General features: G+C 41.1%; 1 protein-coding gene across 1 annotated transcript in view; it reads right to left on the reverse strand.

Annotated features, from left to right (window-relative positions):
- Positions 1–22,946, reverse strand: part of FOCAD (focadhesin) — a 96,888-nt gene that overhangs the window by 16,564 nt on the left and 57,378 nt on the right. Inside the window, exons 24-34 of the mRNA XM_009906619.2 lie at positions 22,039–22,147; positions 21,504–21,620; positions 19,732–19,970; positions 14,540–14,629; positions 5,666–5,813; positions 4,659–4,778; positions 3,497–3,619; positions 2,723–2,800; positions 2,267–2,338; positions 2,015–2,117; positions 847–927 (exon numbers count right to left, since the gene is read on the reverse strand). Coding sequence (XP_009904921.2) covers positions 847–927; positions 2,015–2,117; positions 2,267–2,338; positions 2,723–2,800; positions 3,497–3,619; positions 4,659–4,778; positions 5,666–5,813; positions 14,540–14,629; positions 19,732–19,970; positions 21,504–21,620; positions 22,039–22,147 — 1,280 coding nt within the window. The remainder of the gene's footprint in view (positions 1–846; positions 928–2,014; positions 2,118–2,266; positions 2,339–2,722; positions 2,801–3,496; positions 3,620–4,658; positions 4,779–5,665; positions 5,814–14,539; positions 14,630–19,731; positions 19,971–21,503; positions 21,621–22,038; positions 22,148–22,946) is intronic.

Consider the following 22,946-nt stretch of genomic DNA (forward strand, 5'->3'; position numbering starts at 1 on the left):
GCAACAGAAGATTCGGAATCTGAATTTTGTACACACACATTTGGCTAAATAGCTCAGGAAAAAAAAAGTTGAACATTGCACTGAAGACCAATATGCAGTGAAGAACTGAAAAGCATTATAAAATTCCTATTACTTGTTTTGTATCTGAGAATTAGCTCTCTCTTGTTTGTAATCAACAGTTGTATTTTTAACAGTAATGTCCTATCAAAAAAGGCTTTTTGTTATTGATAAATAGAAATATTCTGTTTTTCATTGAACCAATTTATGAGGTCATTACAGATGTTCTTCATCTAGATGGGTAGTATTTTTGCATTTGTTAGTTGGACAAATGCAAGTTTCCTGATCAATGCTCCCCTTCCCTATCCTGTAGGTGCTAAATCTTACTACATACTGTGTAACTTAAATATAGGCAGCTAACTCAGTGAAAATTCTCCTGGAGGCAAGACATGGACAACTTCAGATTCCTTTGCATTTATCACATGTAACTCTAAACCCACTTGAGTACACTCTGTAACAAAGAAGCTTAACACTGGGTCACTGAAATAAGAGGCAGCATACCTGAGGATACATGCTAATACTGGTGATCTAACTTTCATTCCCATAGGGAAGATACACTATCTCAGAGGTAAGGGGAAAGGGTTTTAAAAGTCATAAAAATTCAGTGGAGAAAACTAAAACCCTAACTATACAATTCTATTTTATCCTTTTCAGTGTTATTTAACTTGTTGGTTAAGGGTTAAACATCCCACAATAGTGAAGCACAAATTAATAGTTAGGAAAGTTCTAGAAAATAAAAGTTATTAGCATCACTGTTTATAATCATAAAAAAAATTGATCCCTTCTTACCTTTCTTTCCACTTTCAATGATGAAGTCAATGGCTCCCCTGATGAAGCTGTTTTCAGGCAAGTAACTAAAATCTGGAGGAACTGTGAAGACAAAAGGACTGTTTATATACTAATACACCTCAGCAGAAATTATCAACTCTACATTCCATGTAAATTCAAAGACCAAACTAAGCTCACTAATTCTGTAGCTGACTCAAAGCATTTAGACTATAAGATTCTTGCTAGATACATTGGCTTTTCCACATTTAAGGCAAGCAAAACATTTGTGGTTGTGTGAGCTATTAGGGTTTGGAAAAGAGTAATTCAATAACAAACAGAAAAGACGGGGCTAAGAACTCCCTTAAAATGTATTGGCCACTGTGAGTCAGGCTTTTAGAGGAAGAGCTTTAAAAGCATAAGAAGTTTAGTGTGACAGAGACATTGCCTACCTAACTAACTTCAGGCACGTGCCAAGATTATACAAAATCAGACACTTGAAGAAACTTTTTTTCTGTAATTAGGAAGATGATCTACTCTTCATATAAGTTCCCAGCTTGGTTTAAACACTTCATTAGCTCTCTCCTACTACTGTGTTTTCACCAATGGTAATCCCACCAACATTTTACCAATGGATATTGAAACACCAGGAGATAACATATTGATGGAATGTGAATTTCTGTGCCAATTGCTACACTGAAGGGCCACAGAAGACTATTGTTTGACTTCAGCTAACCACAAAAGTCCTCTTCTAGAAAAAATACTTCTGAAAACCACACTCGGTCTTGTTATGGAAAACTTTTTAAGTATTGGCTTTTTTATACAGTGGGAAATGCTAAACCATGAGTGGATTCTCAGGACATGGAGTGGGTAATATAGGTTATCCGCATATGCCATATGCGCCACACAACTTCCTTGTAAGTTATTCTGTGGAAGATTAATGACAGAAATTGTACACAAGATTGACCAGAACAACTTAGAACCTTTGATATTGGAAGTGAAAGCACATTGACTCCTGCTTCATGTTCCAACCTTTAGGTCTGGCACACAGGATCATGAGCTCTTCGATTCAAAGCTGTTGTGTCATTTAAAAGGGCCAACAATGTCTAGTCTGTATTATGTCACTTTGCTGCCTTTTTAGCTAGGTGGTACTTCTGTATCTTCCTTAAGCAGCAATAATAAAACACCTTACCAGATGCTCTGCTCTGGGTAGAAGACAAATAGGACATATGAAGGCGTCCCAAAAGTCCTGCTGCATTTGTCTGAAGGCCAATCTGCCCTGAAAAGCTGATTATCTGTTGAAATAATAAACCACCAGTCAGACCAATTTCCTTGCCACAATCAAGCTGGACACAACATTATGCACAAATTTGGCCTCATTGTGAAAGGTGTCATGGTATCCTAGTGCGTTATCAACACCAAGCAACAGAGGCTACATTCTTACCTGTGTAAGGGTTCTGATGACTTCATTGACCTTACTTTGAAACTGGGAAGACTGAATGCTCTCAGATTTCAGCTGCCAAAGAAAAAGATGCTGTGAATTTTACAAGGAGAAAAAGATCGAAACAACAAAGCAGAGAACAAGCACTGAAAAGACAAGATTACATCTGCATACACAACTCCTTTTTATGCAGGAGTTGTGGAGAAAAGGAGAAAGCCTACACAACTGCAAATTTTTCCCCAGTGGCGCTGCGCATGGGCCGTGTGATGGGAACAGACCTCATTTCTCATATTGTAATTCTATCTGGCTTGGGTCACATCCAGCATGATTCACTGCTGCATAAATGGGATGCCCTGGTGTATAACCCCTGCTGTAAAGATGAAAAGGATCTCATTCTATCTTGCCCTCTAGCCAAATTTCTAGATGACATAACAGTACCATTTGCTTGCATCTTCTCACCTGTATGATGCTTCTTTCAGAACCCGACAGTGCAACCAGCCCACTGACAGCAGCCAGACGCTGCATTGTTGGAGCACCCTAGAAATATAATTAAGGGTCAGTGAGCCACTGCAGGACAAGACACGTGTTTCTTCCAACCTGAAATACATGACCACTATCAATTGTGCGCCTTTCATTCCAATAAACATTTCACATCAGACTCCTGCATGCTGGATGATTATTCATCCCACTGCTGGTGAATGAAGGCTTCATATGGAGCTTCTGCCTCCAACCTATGATTCTGGAATCATCATGCATTTCTCCCCAACAAACCGCTTTCTTAAAGCACTGTATGCATTACACAAAATGTGCCAGTGCAATTCAGAGCTGAAATACTGCAATCTTTATGTCTAAGTTTACAGTTTGATTTCAAACAAACAATTTTTATTATAATGAGATAAAATACTATTATTATAATGACTGAGGCAGTTAACCTAGATTTTATGCTTGGATATTAAATTAACTTCATATTAGTAAATGTCCACCCTTTCCCACAAATCATTCAAGCAGAAGAGAAACAGATTTTCCCCACTGCTCCCCTTAGCTAACGGCACAAAGGTATACTTTTTCTTCAAAATATCCAATAGGACTATCTTTACATTCTTCCTCTAGCATCATTCCTGCAAAAGCAAGGAACATTTTGTCTCTACTGTTCATTTAAAACCACCCAACATCCATATCCTGACCTAATGTCCATTCTGAAAAAAAACAGGGTATGCAATCAAATTTCTTTACCTCTGCAAGCAAAATTTTTATCCAGGCTGGCATTAGCCTATTACTCAGGTCTTCAGCTTTCCCATGACCACAAGATGACAAACCATGGACTATTGTACCTAGAGCTAAAGCAAAACTGTGAGTCTGTAAGGTGAAAAAAGATGTATTAATAAAACAGATCTTCCAAAAGGATCCATTATTTTAACAGTTATTATTGAAATGTTAATTAAATATTTATAATATCCCAATAATTAGAAGTAATGCCTTTGTCTGGATGATTTCTTATTTCAAGTATTTTCTCATGTCAAGTAACAGGATGTTATGAGACCAAATTTGCATTTTTGGCACATATATTGCTTTGGAGCCATTACTTTATGGGACATTTGCTGATACAAAGATAAAAAGCTGTAGTAAAAGTAGTTTGTTGTGACTTCTTGTTTTCCAGGTAAATATCCTAAATGGCAAGTTTTATAGCAGGTTCTGATTCAAAGCTATATAGACTAGACTAGACCAGACTAGACCAGGTTGGAAAAGACCTTCGAGATCATAGAATCCAACCTATCACCCAACACCATCTAATCAACTAAACCATGGCACCAAGTTTCTTTATTTCTTTTTGATTCCTCACCCTCCTTTTTTATTCTTCTAGCAAGCATTTAACTGAAGAAGAACTGACACATTAAAAAATTGAGACATTTTGGGGCATTTTTAGAGGGTAACCCTAGGACACTAGGTATGGAACAGAGATCTGTAGAAAACCTGTGGCTGTGGTTATAATGCAGTATCTGGAGGCTAAGGGAATGCAAAATTCAGAAGAATGCAGTAGATGTATATTCTTAGAGAGAAAGAATCTTGAAGAAACACGTCAGAAAAGACAAAACCTGTCAGGGAAAAAAGCCATGAAGAACTCCAAAGTAACAACTTCCCTTCTAAACACAGTCAAAACATAAAACGTATTTTTAATTCACACTCTGGTAACTGCTATATTGCTGTAGTCAGTGCATCAATGGACCAAGTGGCAGTCTTGATAATTGCACAGTATGCACTACATGCTCAATGTTAGCTAATGCTGAAAGTAATCAATATAATTTTCTTGAAGTTATAGATTGAGTAAAGCAATATCCACTATTAAATAGATAAGAGAAAACCAGAACTGATGCAAAGCCAAACACTGAATTATGACCTGCTGATTATTTTCCACTAAGGTCCGTAGCTTGTTCATGGTCTCCTCAGCCTCAGCTGCTTCTATGATTCCAACACTGAAAGCAGAAACACAGGAACAGGCCACAGAATAGGCAAGTACCTGAAAAAAAAAATATTTAATTCTGTTCACCAGTATCTGGTTACTGTAGCAAAGTGCACATGAAGCAATGTGCCAGCATAATAGAAGATCTCTGCCACTTCCAATTTATGCATTCAGGTGTTTATTTCCTCTCTTTTTAAAAGAGTCTTCATTGGTACTGGCATTAAACAAATAAAACTAAAGCTTGGAATTACTTAGCGGTTTATGTAGGTCAAACTCCTGATCTTCCACACATCTAGTTGTTTTCCTCAACAGAAGTATCTGATCATTATTTATGTGATATCTGATTATCATATAAGTGAGCATACACAACATGCTCGTGATCCCATTGGGGGTACAAGCAAGCCAAAAAAATTGAAATGCATGCTCAAACTTTGCAGAGTTCTGTTTAAGTCTTAAATATAAGAAACAGCCTACTGGGCCATAGCAGCATTCAGAACTGAAACATTCTCATTAGCTAGCGAAACTAGCTAGTGACTTCTCTCTGAGAGTAGCTTTCTGTTCGCTTTCTAGTAGATCAACTGAGCAATAAACAACTGCTATATAAGACAGATCAATATCCACAGCAACTCAGGACCCAACTTTCAACAATTTAATTCGCGGTTAAGGAATTAAAGAAGCATTTTAAGAGTGTTTTTTTCAGACAGTTTCTTAGTGTTTATAAAGCATTACAGCTTATTACTATTATCATCATCATTGAATAACAATAATTATTATTGTTGTTGTTGCTTTCTACAGCAGATATAAACATATATATATATATGAAGAATAATATAAACCAAGAATTCCAATACTACAGAAGCAAAGCTTCAGTTAGAGGTCTACAGATTAAAGGAAAGCAACAACATGAAAACGAAACTTAAAATCTGCAGTAAAATAGGCCATACCTCCTGGACGCATCTGCTCTGGTTCTCACTGCTGTCCAGGTATTTGCAGAGTTTTCTCAAGGAAGCAGAAACATGCACCTGTGATTCTGTTTGGCTGCTGTGACTCATAAGTGAAAGAACAAGTCCTACTCCCAAAATACATCCAGTGCTTAAAAAGAAGACAAAAGAAAAAAAGATTAACTGTGCTTTGGCTTCGCTGAAGTCTTTTCATGCCAACATGGGTTGCCGAGTAAAAAGACCTCTTGGCCTTGCCTAATAACTAGCCCAGTGGGTAACTACTTACCACAGTGTGGTGGGTTAACGCCCTTTTCTGAAAACAAAAAAACCAAAGCAGGCTGGAGGGCTTGCGGGTACTTTACCCTCCCTGCAGGGCGTTTTCCCCTGGGAAGCTGAGTCTCTTCCACTCCCCACTCCCTGCCCAGCCAGGGTATAAAAAGCAGGACATCGTAGCTGTTGCCCTTCCTTTTGGCTCCTGCCTCTGCTGGAGGAGAGCTGCTGCAGCTGCCCTCCTGCTCCTCAGCCACGTGGCCGGACCCGAACCTTCTCTCTGCTGCCTCCGCACCTCCTCAGAGAAAGACTGGTTTTGTATTATTCTTTCTTGTCCCCCTCCCATCCATCCTTGTTCCTTGCCCTTGTGAACCTTTCCTGTTATTGTTATATATATATATTGTTTAAAGAAAATTCTTCACCTCTCTACTTCCAAGCTGACTCCAGATTATTGTTTAGTGGATTTGCTCCTTACCCCCTTTTTTTTTTCCCCTCTCTGTTTGGGGGGAGGAGGGGGGAGTGGGGGAGAGATTCTCAGCCTTTCTCCCATCTGGGCTTTTAACTCCCAGTTAAGGCTCAAACCACTACACACAGTCACTTTTATAAATGGTTTTGATCTCATACAGAGACGACATATTTCAGGAGACACAGGATAAAAGAAGAGCCTAACAAGAAAATATTATGTAGAATAATAAATGATCGTTATTTCTTCTGCCCATGAACAATCAAAGAACCAACAGCCTGATCAACAAGCATATCAACTAGTATGAAGGAAGTATGAATCCAACTTTCCACATCTGATTTATACCATTATCCCAAACTCTGATACAGCAATGGAATATACTAATTTCAGGTCTGCTGGCTGTGTAGGGTCTGTTTTTCTCAGACTTCTGCAAGAGGTGTTGCAGTTTGCAAAGACCATGAAATCAGTGATTGATCCAATAGATAAGATGGCTGAAGACATTAAGGTATTTATCTGCATTGCAGAACATGAACGATAAGTTAATATTCTAACCCATATTTGTACTAAAGCATGTGCAACAGTGGACCAGTTTCAACGGGGCAGACACATCCAGCAAAGCTAACAGTTTGAAGCTAAGGATGCTCAAAATTGCACCAAGAATACAGCTTCAAAGAAGAGCGCAGCTGGCATGAAGTTCACAGTTGTTCTTGTATGCCAGATTAGAACAGAAATTGCACTTTAGACCAGACAACTCTTACTGAATTCAGCACCTGTGCTCCCAGAAGTCTTTGTTTCCAGAGGTCATCAGTTATACTACTGAAAACTTTAGTCCCAAAATTTCCAAAAGGTTCTGGCTACCATCATGAGATACTACAAATATAGCAAACCACTGCTCTGAAGGTGATATTATCTGAAGGTAAGGATTTTTTTCCCCTCACACATCTCCTTCAGAATGCCAATGACAGACATGGCATGAAGCAAGTAGTCAACGAACTTGGCTAAGATCTCCAGTATTCCTCTAAGCTTCTGCTATCCAACTTAAAAATGGGAAGAGTTACTGTTTTTACTCAGTTGAGTAAAAAGGAAACTTTTGAGAACAACTTCAGTCATATTTATAAAGTAATGTTATTCAGCCCCTGGGGAATGATGATGATACACATGCCGAGACAACTCAGGAGTGGTGTCTTGGCTGTAGTGTCATCTTTTTCCATCAAAGACTATATGAAATAAACCTTGGGAATCAGCATTCTTAAATGGCTTATTTAAATTTATGAACAGCACACACAAGAAGGACATGGCTTATATCCAAAAGTTCTATACCCATTTTTACACCATTATTTACTGACAAAAACAGAAGGAAAGAAAAGAAGTTCCTAATTAAAGCTACAATTCTTCATATTGTTGACTTTCAACATGGATACAAAACAAAGTGAGGACCAAAGCAAGAGTAATACCTCACCCCCTCTACTCTGTTTTTGTAACTAGCCACTGCTTTTCACTTGGCCACCTTGTTTGTGATCTTCATAAAATTACCATTTAAGTGCTCTTCTTCCATATGGTATCTCAGATTTCCTAACATGTTTAGAAGTATTGTACTGCCAGTGCATCAGCCATACCACACTACTGTCACAGGTCATCTTTGAAACTACTGTTATTTATTTCAGTAACATAACTTGGCAGTGTACAGGGCAGTAGAGTTCACGACATGCCAAAATTCAGGACCTTGTGAACAAACAATGAAGCAAAATTTTTTATTTTAAGATGAGGGAAAACATTTTCCTGATAATACTGAGGTCAGTTGAGTTTGACAGGTTTCTGCAAGATTAATATAAAAGTTTGATCAGCTTTGACCTTTCAAAAACTCCATTAAAAAAAGTCAGTTTAACGCCATATATAGTAATTTAAAAGGAAGGCTACGGTATATTTCAATTTTGATAACAATTTACTCTTTATCAAATGTTTACTCACCATGTATCAGTATTTACAATTTGCTCAGTATTTCTCCTCTATCTATTCTCACAGATGCCAGCAAGTTCTGCAATGTAATAACTTTATACAAAACAGCATATTTGCAAAGGCCTTGTAGAACTCATCCTCAATGTGAGAAATGTAACAAGACAATCCATAAAACTTTACTGCCCCTTGGCATTCTCAAAACTTGGAATGTGCAACACTTTCAAAAAGTCTAAGTTAAACCAGTCTTCAACACATATTTCTTTGTTTGCAGGAAGGGGTGTTGGGGAGCAAAACATTCCAACACAGGGACCACAGGCATGTGCTGTTATAACTGGAACCCTGCCCTTTTATTCTTTCCAAGTACCGTGGAGTTACTGGACAAAAATCTACTGAATGTAAACTACATGAACAGCTGGGAAAGTTAGCAGACATACATGCTTGCTGAACCTATGCTTGATGTAAGCCAGGCTGGGGAGAAAAAAAATGAGCTACTAGATAGCTTTCTGTAATAAGTAAGTCTGACAAAACCTTGTAGGATAACAAACTCTTGTGCACATTTTCCATACAAGTGTACACTGAAAAGTAGTGTATCAGTATATTTTAAAAATGTAATTGAACTTTCAGCTTTTGTCTAAGGTAAGCATAGATTTAAGGTCAACTCACAGATTTCTTGGCAACATCTGAGTGCATTTCATTTTTAAAATCAGGAGTAGCTGCAGGAGCTCCTAAAGCTCTGCAATCTATCAAATTCTGTTTCAGTCAAACTGAAGCACCATCAACTGAAGCACCATCATATTAATAGGCTTAAACATCTGAAATGTTTTTTCCCCTTTAAAGATTATGAGTTTCACTTTTGTTTTACTTTTTCTGTGTGGTTATGACAGAAGAGTATTGAATTATGAGCATTATTCTCACAGTGACTTTTTCTAAGAGGAAATTTTAAGGGTACTTTATGCAGCTTACACAGAGAGATTTTTCTGTAACGTTAAGTTCAATCTCATGCTGTTGGAGTCTGCCCATCTGTCCAGCCTGTCAAGGTCCCTCTGCAGAGCTCTCCCACCCTCTAACAGATCCACACCTGCTCCCAGCTTGGTGTCATCTGCAAACTTACTGATGATGGACTCAATCCCCTCATCCAGATAATCAATAAAGGTATTGAACAGGATAGGGCTCAGCACTGATCCCTGGGGGATACCACTAGTGACTGGCTGCCAGCTGGATGTGGCACCATTCACCACCACCCTCTGGGCTCGGCACTCCAGCCAGTTCCTAACCCAGCACAGAGTGCTGCTGTCCAAGCCACAGGCTAGTAGCTTGACCAGGAGTTTGCTGTGGAGGACAGTGTCAAAGGCCTTGCTGAAGTCCATGTAGACTACATCCACAGCCTTCCCCACATCCACCAGGTGGGTCACCTGATCATAGAAGGAGATCAGGTTGGTCAGGTAGGACCTGCCCTTCCTAAATCCATGCTGGCTGGGCCTGATCCCTTGGCCATCCTCTAAGTGCTGTGTGATTGCACTCAAGATGACCTGTTCCATAATCTTGCCTGGCACTGAGCTCAGGCTGACAGGCCTGTAATTCCCTGGCTCATCCAACTGACCCTTCTTGTGGATGGGCACAACGTTGGCCAGCTTTGAGCCAGGACTGTTAACAATGACGGAGAGCAGCTTGGCCAGCTCATCAGCCAGCTTTCTCATTATCCTAGAATGGGATTCCATCTGGTCCCATGGATTTGTGGGGATCCAAGTGGCTGAGCAGGTCTCTAACTGCTTCCTCCTGGATCACAGGGGAACTATAGTGCTCCCTGACTCCATCTGCCAGCTCAGGAGGCCACTCGTCCAGAAGACAACCTATCCCGATATTGAAAATTGAGGCAAAGAAGGCATTAAGTACCTCTGCCTTTTCCTCATCCTGTGTTATTATATTTGCTTCCATGTCCACTAAAGAGTGGAGGTTGTCCTTGTCCCTCCTATTGCCATTAATATATTTATAAAAACATTTTTAATTGTCCTTCACAGCAGTGGCCAGTCTAAATCCTAAATGGGCTTCTGCCTCTCTAATTTTTTTCCTACATGACCGAGCATGGCACCCAAAAGAAGAATCCATGAGGAATCTATGGTGCACGAACTCTGAGAGCCCTGAGTCAACTGAGAGTCCCTGTATCCCTGTTTCCCTTTTTTTTGCTTCGGCTGCGGAAAGACAAACTGTTTTCCATTTTCTTATTTCCTGATTTTCTTGGACTTCTGAATCATCTACATCTGAGCATAGTCGGAATGGACTATGAACTTTACTTACGAACTGTACATATTGTTTTAGATTGGATGGACAGTACGAACAGCCAATGAAATTGTTTAGAAGGGGTGGACTGTGACCGTTTGAGGCTGTGCCTTTAAGAAAGGGACAGTGCTGGGACACTCTGGCTGAAGGTTTTGTAAACATGGTATTCTAAGAGAATTTCATTGGTAGATTGGTAGAATGCAGCTTAGAGTTTTAGTGCAGTTAGAATCTTGTTCAGTGTGTTCCTCTTTGCTCATCCCTTCCAGTCTGTCTGCTTCTGGGCATCTAGCCAGAATGACCTTGAATAAGATAAGCACTAATCCTGCATGTGCTTGGAGGCCTACTAACTTTTTCTTCCTTGAGAACTGCTTTTTTTCTCTCTCTAACCCTCTTTGGGAAAAAAAAGGAGGTAGGGGGAGAGAAGCGGGTACAGGGGGGGAACCCCCCTCTGCTTGGAGGAGAGGATCTTGTTCCTGTACCTTTCTTTGTTGTAGATTTCTGTATATATATTGTAAATACTGTATATATTGTATACATATCCTGCATTTTCCCATTGCTTGTAAATAGAGCATTTCCTTTGCTTTTCCGGCTGGGTTAGCTGTGGTTTTTTTTTCCTTCTCTGTGGCAGAGGGAAAGCTGGGCCTTTCCCTCAACCCACCACACATCCTTAAACATTTAATGGGTTACCTCCCCTTTTTTCCCTCTTTGTTTCCCTTAATTCGCTCAGAAGTTCATTGCCCATCCAGGCTGGCCATTTGCCCCGGCGGCTCATCGTCGGGCGTATTGGCACAGCCTGTTCCTGTGCCTTCAAGAGTTCTTTCTTGAAGTAGGTCTAGCCCTCCTGGACCCCTTTGTTTCTAAGGGCTGTTTCCCAAGGTACCTTCTGAGTCAGCTCCTTAAGTAACCTGAAGTCTGCCCTCTGGAAGTCCAGAGTGGAAGTTTTCTTGCTGCCCCTCTTAGCTTGACTGCATATTGAAAACTCAATTATCTCATGGTCACTGGATCCCAGACAGCCTCCAATCACCACATCTCCCACCAGCCCTTCTCTACTGGTAAAAAGTGGGTCAAGCAAAGCCTTACCCCTGGTAGGCTCACACAGCAGCTAGGATAAGAAGCTATCCTCCATACACAGTCCCCACAGACTGGAAAAGAGGAAACATTACTCCCATTTTCAAAAAGGGTAAGAAGGAAGAACCAGGGAACTACAGGCCAGACAGTCTCACCTCTGTGCCCAGAAAGATCATGGAGCAGATGCTCCTAGAGGCACTACTGACTCAGAAGAATAGTGAAGAGGTGATCTGGAACAGTCAGCATGGCTTCACCAAGGACAAATCCTGCCTGACAAACCTGGTGGCCTTCTATGAACAGGTGACAACATTAATAGCTGAGGGGCGAGCAACTGATGTTGTTTACTTGGATCTGAGCAAAGCCTTCGACACTGTCCCACACCACATCCTGGTCTCCAAACTGGTGACACATGGGTTTGATGGCTGGACCACTAGATGGATAAAGAACTGGCTTGATGGCCGCACCCAAAGAGTGGCTGTCAATGGGTCCATGTCCCAGTGGAGGCCAGTGACAAGCAGAGTCCCTCAGGGATCAGTCCTGGGACCAGTCTTGTTCTGCATCTTTGTTGGTGACGTGGACAGTGGCATTGAGTGCACCTTCAGCAAGTTTGCTGATGACACCAAGCTGTGTGGTGCAGCAGACACGCTGGAGGGAAGGGATGCCATCCAGAGGGACCTTGACAGGCTGGAGAGGTGGGCACAAGCCAGCCTCATGAGGTTCAACAAGACCAAGTGCAGGGTCCTGCATCTGGGTTGAGGCAATCACAGGCACAAATCCAGGCTGGGCAGTGACTGGCTGGAAAGCAGCCCTGAGGAGAGAGACCTGGGGGTGCTGGTGGACAAGAGGCTCGACATGAGCTCTCAGTGCGCACTTGCAGCCCGGAAAGCCAATCAGATCCTGGGCTGCATCAGGAGAAGCGTGGCCAGCAGGTCAAGGGAGGTGATTCTCTTCCTGTACTCAGCTCTGGTCAGACCCCACCTGGAGTACTGCGTCCAGTTCTGGAGCCCCTATTACAAGAGGGATATGGACGTGCTGGAACGTGTCCAGAGAAGGGCCATGAGGATGATCAGAGGGCTGGAGCACCTATCCTGTGAGGACAGACTGAAAGAGTTGGGGCTGTTGGGTCTGGAGAAGAGAAGGCTCTGAGGTGACCTAATTGTGGCCTTTCAGTATCTGAAGGGGGCCTACAAGAAGGCTAGGGAGGGACTTCTCAGGAAATCAGGTAGTGATAGGACTAGGGGGAATAGAATGAAGCTGGAGGTGGGGAGATTCAAGCTGGATGTGAGGAGGAAGTTCTTCACCATGAGAGTGGTGAAGACCTGGACTGGGTTGTCCAGGGAGGTGGTTGGGGCACCGTCCCTGGAGCTGTTTAAGACCAGGCTGGATGAGGCTCTGGCCAGCCTGATGTAGTGTGGGGTGTCCCTGCCCATGGCAGAGGGGTTGGAACTAGATGATCCTTGTGGTCACTTCCAACCCTGACTGATACTATACCTTCTGGACTGCCTCCTCTCTGCTGTGTGAAGTTCCCAGCAGATATCAGGCAGGTTAAACTCGCTCATAAGAACAAGGTCTGGTGATCTTGAGACAGCCTCTAGCTGCTTTTAGAAAAATTCATCAACCTCTTCATCCTGGTTGGGTGGTCTACAACAGACTCCAACCAGGATGTCAGCCTTGTTGGCCTTCCTTCTAATCCTCACTCACAGGCACTCAACCCTATCCTTTATCTCTAGTTCAATTGCATCTAGAGTCCCCCTAATGTACAGGGCCACCCCTCCACCCCTTCTCCCTTGCCTGCAGCCATCAATTACAGTCATGCGAGTCATCCCACCACATTTCTGTGATGGCTACTACATCATAGCTTTCCTGCTGCAAAAAGGCTTCCAGCTCCTCTTGTTTGTTACCCATACTGTGTGCATTAGTGTACATGCACATCAGCCACACTGCTGGTTTCTCCTGACTCTTGCTTACCACCCTCAGACTCCTGTCTGCAGAGACTGGTTTTGTGTCACCTTCTCCCTTCAATTCTAGTGTAAATCCCTGTCAGTGAGTTCTGCCAATTCCCTAAAACCCCTTTTTCCCCCTATGTGATAGGCTATTCCTATCTCCTGCCAACAGGCTTGGCCTCTTCTAAATCAAGCCATGGTCAAGAAACCCAAACCCTGCCAGTGACAAGCCTCCCAGGCTTGGAGCCAGGAATTAATCTGCTGTCATATCCTGACTAATCCCTCATCATTCCTCACAGCTGGAGGGATGGAGAACACAACCTGTGCTCCTGATCCCTTGACCAGATGTCCCAAGGCTCTGAAGTCCTTCTCCATTGCCCTTGGAAAAGTTCTTCCTAGCTCATCACTACCTATGTGGAAGAACAAAAGGGGATAGTAATCTGAGGGCTTTACTAGAAACTGAAGCTTCTCCCTTACATCTTCAACCCAGGCCCCTGGAAGGCAGCAAACCTCCCTGTGTAGCAGGTCCAGTCTGTGTATCCGGCCTTCTGCTCCCTTAAGCAGCGAGTCACCAATGACAATGGTGACAGTTAGTCTTTTACTCCTTACTGAGGAGGTTTTAATGCAGTAGGCAGTTTGGCTAGACTGGAAAGACATCAACAAAACTGTATGGGAGGCTACTGAGGGAGAAAGACTCTTGCACTCAGCACAGGCTGTGGCACCACAGCTGGTTCATCTATGAGAAAGGACAGCATTGGGGGCTCTCAACAACATCTCTTCTCACACAACAGGCTGTCTCCTTATCCTATACTTATACTCTTCTGTGTAGAATTAAGGAAAAGCATGAATTAAGAAGGTGGAGTACAAAATAAAATATCATCAGTAATGAAGGATACTCACTTGTACTCCAGACTGGTGTCAAAGCAGCAGTCTTCCAGTGCATCCAGGGATTTCATTAGAACTAAGTTCATCTGGTGACCAGGCACATCCCTACAAAAACAAAACAGAAACCAAAATATATAAACCATAGTTTTGCTCTTTATATCACAGACTGAACATGCCACTAAACAGAACTTTTTTCTTGAGGTAACAGGTATTATACTAGTCTGTAAGCAATGATTTTATTACTGGTAATTTGTGTCATGCTCATATATAAATAATACAAACATATTCAGACCTTAAATTGCAACCATTATTGCTGCAATACCCAGAACAAAACCCAGCACCCAGGATTTGCAACACATGCTTGGCAGTTGGAGCAAGATACTGACAGAACATCTCATCTAGACCTGCAATAATTTAGAAGCTGAAAATACATGAAAATATCTCCCTCCATCTCTTTGACTAACTGCTGAAAAAGGAAGCATTTACATCTTAGTCCAAAGACATCACAGGCACTCCCAAAACACATACACAGTTTTCTTAATGAACAGGACAACTTTAATGCAAACTATGATTTGGTATTAGCTACAGATGTAGCTATGGCTACACCTCTACAAGTTTTGCTGTTATTGCAACTCAATGCTTGGAAGAATGTGTGAGATTAAACTTGGAGATTATGCAGAGCAGTGAGAGAGTAAAAACTGATACAGATTCTAAACATTTTTTAGATAAATTTATGAACTTCAACACCCCTTGTCAAACCAACAAACACACTCCCTTCCCCCTGTCAAATTTCACATATGCCAAAACACCAAGCTAATCTAACATTGTTCTTTTAAATTCTTTTAATGCTTGCATGTAACTCATATGTCAGCCCTGATTAATCACCTAGAGACAGTCCATCCAGAGGCAGTAAGGCATCAAGACTCTGAAGTGCAAAGATTAGAACAGAGCAATGCTGCATAGTGTTTTAACAAAGGCAGGTGCGTTGAACACATTAGCTTCACTGAGCAAATTAGCAACTTGCCTGTGCAATTAACGTTTATTATGGGTATTATTATTATGGGCAGGCAGAATTCCTAGTAGTCAAGAAGCTAGAGGAGGATAAAGCTAAACTTCCTCCTTAACTTCTCTGGAATCATTGGAAATTTGCAACTGCAGCCTTCTGTAAAGAAAGCATTTTCTATCAACATCAGAATGCCTCTTCAATGCCAATGTAGCTGCTAACATCTGACTTTAAAGACAGCTCATTACACTACTTCTGCTGCAACTCCTTTGCCATATGTGTACTCACATGATATAAGTGGACACTATCCAGTGTCCAGAGCACCACTTAGAAAGGAACTGATAAGAAACGTGGATTATTTTACAATTAAGTCTCCTAGAGCAGCTAAGGCAGCTAGTCCCCCTCTTCTAGCTAGCAGTTTTGCCCACATACCTTAAGGTATTACAAAAATTAATCATACATCCTAAAAGATTGGCAATATATCCAGGATATTACGACAGGTTGCAAAGCCCCTCAAGAACCAATTTGGCCTGTGTGAAAACCAAATGGAGAATGGCGTCTGACAGCTGACTTCCGTGCCCTGAACAAAATAACTCCACCCACGAGTGCAGCAGTACCAGACATGATGGAACTCCAGTATGAGCTGGAATCCAAAAAGGCCAAGTGGTATGCTACCATAGACACTGCTAATGCTTTTTTCTCTATTCCCATAGCAGAGGAATGCAGGCCTCAGTTTGCCTTTTCCTGGAGGGGCATACAGTAAACATTCAATTGTTTGCCCCAGGGGTGGATTCACAGCTCAATCAAGCATCTGTCATGCAGTGATCCATGACGCTCTGGAGAAAGGTGGTGCTCCAGAACACATCCAGTTCATCGATGATGTCATCATCTGGGGTAAAACTGCTGAAGAAGTCTTCGAGAAAGGTAACAACACAATCGACATTCTCCTGAACACAGGTTTAGCTATTGACCGAGACAAGGTGAAAGGACCTGCCAGGGAAATCCAGTTTCTGGGAGTGCAGTGGCAGGATGGTTGCCGTCACATTCCAGTGAATGTGACAAACAAATACTCCAACATGGCAAATGCCATGAATAAGAAGGGAATGCTACATTTCTTAGGTACAGTGGGATTTTGCAGACTGCACATTGCTAGATACAGTCAGATTGTGAAACATCTTTATCATGTGCCTTGAAAGAGAAACAATTTCCAGTGGGGTCCTGAGCACCAAGCAGCCTTTGACCAGATAAAGTGAGAAGTAGTCCATGCAACAGGTTTGGGACCTATTCGAACTGGTCTTGACACGAAGAACATTCTGTATAGGGCTGTAAGTGAGGACAGCCCAACCTGGTGCTTATGGCAGAGCGCTCCAAGTGAGACATGCAGACATCCACTTGGTTTCTGGAGTTGTGGCTACAAAGGCTCAGAGGCAAATTATACTCCAACAGAAAAAGAGATTCTAGCTGCCTATGAAGGAGTAAGAGCTGCTTCTGAAGTAACTGGAACTGAGTCACAACTTCTTTTGGCTCCTAGATTGCCAGTTTTTAATTGGATGTTCAAAGGCAAAGGTTCTACACCACATCATGCCATAGATGCCACATGGTCTAAGTGGATGGCTCTGATAACACAGAGAGCTCGAATGGGAATCTTGACAGACCTGGTCTGGTGGAGGTGATCATAAACTGGCCTGAAGGCACTGATTGTACAAAACCTCTAGAGGAGAGAGTAACTCATGATGAGGAAGCTCCTCCTTACAGTGATCTTTCTGATGATGAAAAGAAATATGCTTTGTTCACAGACGGTTCCTGTTGTCTGGTTGGAAACAAGGGAAGGTGGAAATCTGCAGCGTGGAGTCCAACAAGCAGAGATGCAGAGGCAAAAGATGGAGAAAGTGAATCCAGCCAGTTTGTAGAGGTAAAAGCTGTCCAGCTACCTCTTGTCATAGCTGAACATGAGAGATGTCAAGCTTTATCTCTATACTGATTCATGGATGGTAGCCAATGCTCCGTGGGATTGGCTAAAAGACTGGAAGAAGAATGCTTGGCAGAGGAAGGGAAAGCCTATTTGGGCTGCTCATCTGTGGCACGACATTGCTGCCCACATAGAGAATTCCAGTGAAAGTGAGACGCATTGATGCTTACATACCTAAGAGCAAAGCTACTGAGGAACAGAAATACAACTATCCAGCAGATTAAGCTGCAAAAGTTTCTCAAGTAGATGCAAACTCTGATCTTGATCTTGACTGGAAAGGCAGAGATGCAACCTACCAGTTGGCTCATGACAGATCCATTGACATTTCCATGGATGCTATCACACAAGTCATACATGACTGTGACACTTGTGCTGCTATTAAGCAGACAAAGCCAATTAATTCCTTGTGGTATGCTGACCAATGGTCCAAGTATGGTGAAGTGTGGCAGGTTGATTACATCACTCTACCTCATTCTAGATCTGGTAACCAATATGTGCTTACTATGGTAGAGGCAAGCACTGGATGGCTGGAAACTTATCCAGTTCCACATGCAACTGCACCTAACACCATTCTTGGTCTGGAGAGACAAATCCTGTGGAGACATGGAATTCCAGAGAGAATTGAGTCAGACAATGGAACTCATTTCAAAAACAATCCTGTAAAAACCTGGGCCAAAGGGCATGGCATCAAGTGGATATTCCACATCCCCTACTATGCACCAGCTGCAGGAAAGATTGAACTTTACAATGATTTGCTGGAGACCACTCTCAAAGCCATGGGGGTGGAACTTTGAAAAACTATTAGAAACATCTAGCACAAGCAACTTAGTTGGGAAATAGTAGAGGTTCAGTAAAGCGAGCTGGACCTGCACAATCAGATTTGTTACGAAAGGTAGAAGGTGATAAGAGTTCTTGTTATACAAGAAAAGAATCTGTTAGGGAAAACTGTTTGGTTTTTTTCAACTTTCGGAAAGACCAAAACTATCTGAGGAGTGGTTTCTGATGGAGGTCCTGGTCACACTTACTGGGCAATGCAAGAGAATGGTGAAATTCAGTGTATTCCACAAAGAAATCTAACTTTAGCTGAGAGAGCTTAAATTCAGAGTGTACGGTACAGGTCAAACATCACGCCCAAAGGAAGAATCCATCAGGAATCTATGGTGCATGAACCCTAAGAGCCCTGAGTCACCTGAGAGTCCTTGTTCCTTTTCTTCATCTCATCTGTGAAGAGACAAACCATTTTCTTATTTCCTGGTTTTTGAACTTTTGAATCATCTACATCTGAGATAACCAGAAGATAATTTGATAAAATAGACTATGAACTTTATTTACTCATTATTGTAGATATTGTTTTAGATTAGATGCCTTAGATGTATTAGCAGCCAATGGAATTGCTTAGAAGGGGTGGATTGTGGCATTTTAGTTTTAAGCGATGTCTTTAAGAATTTTTCACACATCTTGAACAGAAAGTAGTAAAAATGTAAATAAATTACTACTGGGCGTAAAAAGGAAAATAATGATTGTTCTAAACAATCCCATTGGAAAGATACTGGACTTAAGCTACTAATGTGAACAATTTCTCTTCTTGCTTCCTTGGGCTGAGAGATACTAACTTGCTTCTGCTTGACCTTGGCTGCACTGGTTTTGTTGTGACTGATATTAACTTCTCTGCTTCCATCTCTTGTCCCTTTTGTACAGGTGCATAAGGGGGACGCAGGGAGGGGAGAAGCTAGTAGTTTCCGCTGCTCTTTGGCCAGGGGGATCTTTGTGCTGTTTATTAATTGCAACTATGGTGTAAATATTCATTGCATTTCCTTGTAGATTTTCATTTTGCTTGTAAATACAGCTTTCATTTGCTTCCAACTGAGCTGGTCTGCAAATTCAATGTTGGGGGAGAAATTTCAACTCACCACATCACAAAAGTAATCATATCTCCCAGCCTGAAGAAGAGAGAGAAATTGTGTACATTACTAGCTTGAGTCCCTTATCTTTCCAATGGGATTGTTCAGAACTACAATTATTTTCCTTTTTAAGCCCAATAGTAATTTAACGACATTTTTACTACTTTCTGTTCAAGATCTGTGAAAATTTTTTAAAGGCATAGCCTAAATCTTCCACAGCCTAAGACTTGAAAATACGTTCATTGCCCAGAAGTTAAAGCCTCACACAGGAAAAATTACATTGTCTGCAGATATACATTATGTATGGTATTGCATTATGTATGGTAATCCTCACCTGACTTTTTCTTCATACAAACATGAGATAAACATCCCCAGACCAAGGCCCATATGGATTTGAACAGCTTGAGACTCATCAGCATTTGGTTTCCCAGGTAACCTGTCAGTCAGCATATTCAGGACCTCCTCAACCCTGTCCTTGTCCAATACAATGAAGACTGGCACCAGGAGAGACAAAGCAGTGGCTGCACAGGAACGGGCTATAATACTAGCAGTATTTTCACCCGAATAGGATTTCTAGAAAAACATGAATTAAGATATTGTTAATTTTATTTTTTTTTACATTATTTTCTTCTTAAAGGAAGTTTAAAAAAAAAAAAAAAAAGAATATCCTTTCCAGGTAGGAACACTGAGCACTTTAGAATTTTAAAATAAATACCTATGCAGCAAACAGCAGCACAGGTGTATTGCAACCTGGCAACAAAGAGCAACTCATGGAATTCCCAACAGTAGCTCTTCCATTTGCCTTACCTTGTAAGAAGCTTAAAACTAAAGTAATTCAGAATACAATTTTTCAGTGTAAATAAGATCATTAAGTAAGAAACTGCAAAGAAAGGATAAGACAGGATTCAATTACTTTGTAACAGCTCTCTATTTTACTTTCAACCTTCCTTATTAAAATATCCAGCAGCATAATCAGAAGGGCAAACAGCAACTAGTCATGATGTTAATATACTTCTGTGATTATAAACACCAACAATTAAGCAAGTTGGGAAAACCACGATCTTAAATGCATCACACCTAGGATGACAAAGTATCATGACAGCTTGAAAGAACCTGTAAGGATGCCTTCTAGAAGACAGATCCCTTAAGGTTTTTAATTCCTTTCCATTTTGAAAGGTAAAACCCAGTTACCTTTACTTATAAAGCAATGGATGGATTCTAAGTAGCACCCTAATGTCTATTTATCAACTTTGACAAGCAGTTCTGAAAAGATTAAAAAAACCCATCCCGTCAGGATGCAAGGTACCCAGCAAGACAGTGGTTTCTATTGTATGCCTCTAGATTTTAGAAGTATAATATTTTAATTATTTTTTTTAAACAGAGTGGATTTTAGAAATTAAACATTATCACATTCTTCCATCTCAGATCCATCTTTTTCAAACAGCATTATTTTCAAAGGCAGAAGTCACAGAAAAACTTGACTGGAATTGCCAGTGCAAATCAAGTAATCAGCACTTCGATACGAACATCTCACTACTACAACTTGGTCATTTTGATCACAGAGTCAAAAGACGGCAATATTTACTCCTTAAGGTCTGCACTGAACTTTCAGTCCACCTCCAGCTGCTACTTAAGAACTGCCTGATGGCTTGAGAATTTCAGGCTGGTTATCATATTGCAAGCACATGAGACAACTTCTGCTGGTCCTCAGGGGTTCAAGACATATTGTAATGTAAGAATCACTGGCTCCACAACTACTAGATCTTAAGAAAGTACGCTCATCAAAGCCATAGGAAATGGTGTCAGAATCTGTGGAGACACACTGAAAATTCTAGTTTTTGAAGGTTTTTGAAGGTTTCCTTTTTCCTTACAAATGTTTTTTCATTCAGGTATTCTCAGATGTGGTTTTCACTACATAAGCAGAAAACACAATAAAAGAAATAGAACAATAAAAGAGAAAAAAGAAAAAAAGAAAAAGAACAAAGGCAAGTTTTGATTCCCCTGTATTACAACTACTACAGCGCAAACAGAACCAGGAAACCATACCAAAAACTCCATGTATTAAATAAAGATATATTCATTTGTCATTAACTTCACAACACATACCTGGTAGAACCATGGGAAGACTTGACCTTTAGGGTGGTATCGGCTGTTTACAATACTAAAGAGGGTCTCTGTGATCATAGAAATCCAGTGTTTTGTGGGAAGAAAATCAGGTTCACCCTGCAAAAAATTCAAACCCAAGTATTCATTGTCATTTTTTCTTAAATCAGGTCTACTGGAACAGAAGTTCAGCAGCTGATGTTCCAACTATGGTCCATGAGGAGTGAAAATATTTTGTCATCAGTATGTTGTACTATTACTACAAGGTTGACCCCTCAAGACACCGCTACCTTTCCAGACCACCTCTATCTCATCTGTAAAAACTAACTAGGTTTCTTGTGAGAAGGTGCCTACATACTCTGACTGCTTTTGTATAGATCACACAGCTGCTACCAGATAGCATTAATTGAACAGGGTGAAATTCAAATTTGAAAATGGAAAGTACTCACATCCACTTACCAGCCCTGCAAACACCTAGTCACATGGCTTCGCTATATTCTATTAAAAGTAAGAGAATCTCTTTCCCAGATGGACTTACCTCAGGCATCCCTTCAGTGTCTGAGGAAAGGCTGCTTTCATATTTGGCTACAGCAACTGCAAGACCAGTTAAGGCAAAAATCACATTTCCTTTCACCACTGGGCTGTCTCTGGACAGAAAAAAGGCAAACAATTAAGAAGTGTAATAGCAATAAAAGGCAGCAAATTGTGTATTTCAGTGCAGGAAAGCTATGCTGCAGGTGGTCCAGGAGGGAAGATCTTTGCACCTAGCAGCTTTACTGGGCACTCCTCTAACTCAGCAAAAGCCTATCACATTTCATCTTTAGGAATCTGAAAAAAGAATGGGACAGAGAAGCATTTCAGTCTCTTTTTTATCCCTTGCATGTCTTTTGTATAAAGCCTGGAATGCAAGAAGTTGTATAGAAACAGAAGCTTGCTTCCACTATGAGGACTGCCACTCAGCACAGCAAGTAGCACTCACAAAAATTAAGCTAGTCTTAGCTAGTACTATCTGTACATAGGACAACAACAAAAGGCTCTTCAAACACAGAATGCCAGAGAGGCAGGTGCCTGCAACAACATCTGTTCATGAAATTTAGCAGAGCAGCTCAGCCTAAAAGAAGCTTTTAATTACTCCTCTATGCTGTGAAAATATTAACAGAACATGACAGGTTTCAAGAAGTACTAACTTCTACCACAGTGCAAACCCTTTTGAACTTAAGAAAAAAAAATCTGCTACCTGAAAAGGAGAGAGATTATAACTGCATTCATTGCCATGAACAGATAAAATGTCAATATCCCAGTCATTCTTGGAAAAATATATTACAATATAATGCTGCTGGAACTCTTACTGGTTTTACAATAACCCCTGAACAATATGAGACCACTTACTAGACCACTTACAGTCTTACACAAAATAGTACACAGTGTACTACACTTCTTATATCC

The sequence above is a fragment of the Dryobates pubescens genome, chromosome Z, assembly GCF_014839835.1.
Source record: "Dryobates pubescens isolate bDryPub1 chromosome Z, bDryPub1.pri, whole genome shotgun sequence".
NCBI lineage: Eukaryota > Metazoa > Chordata > Aves > Piciformes > Picidae > Dryobates > Dryobates pubescens.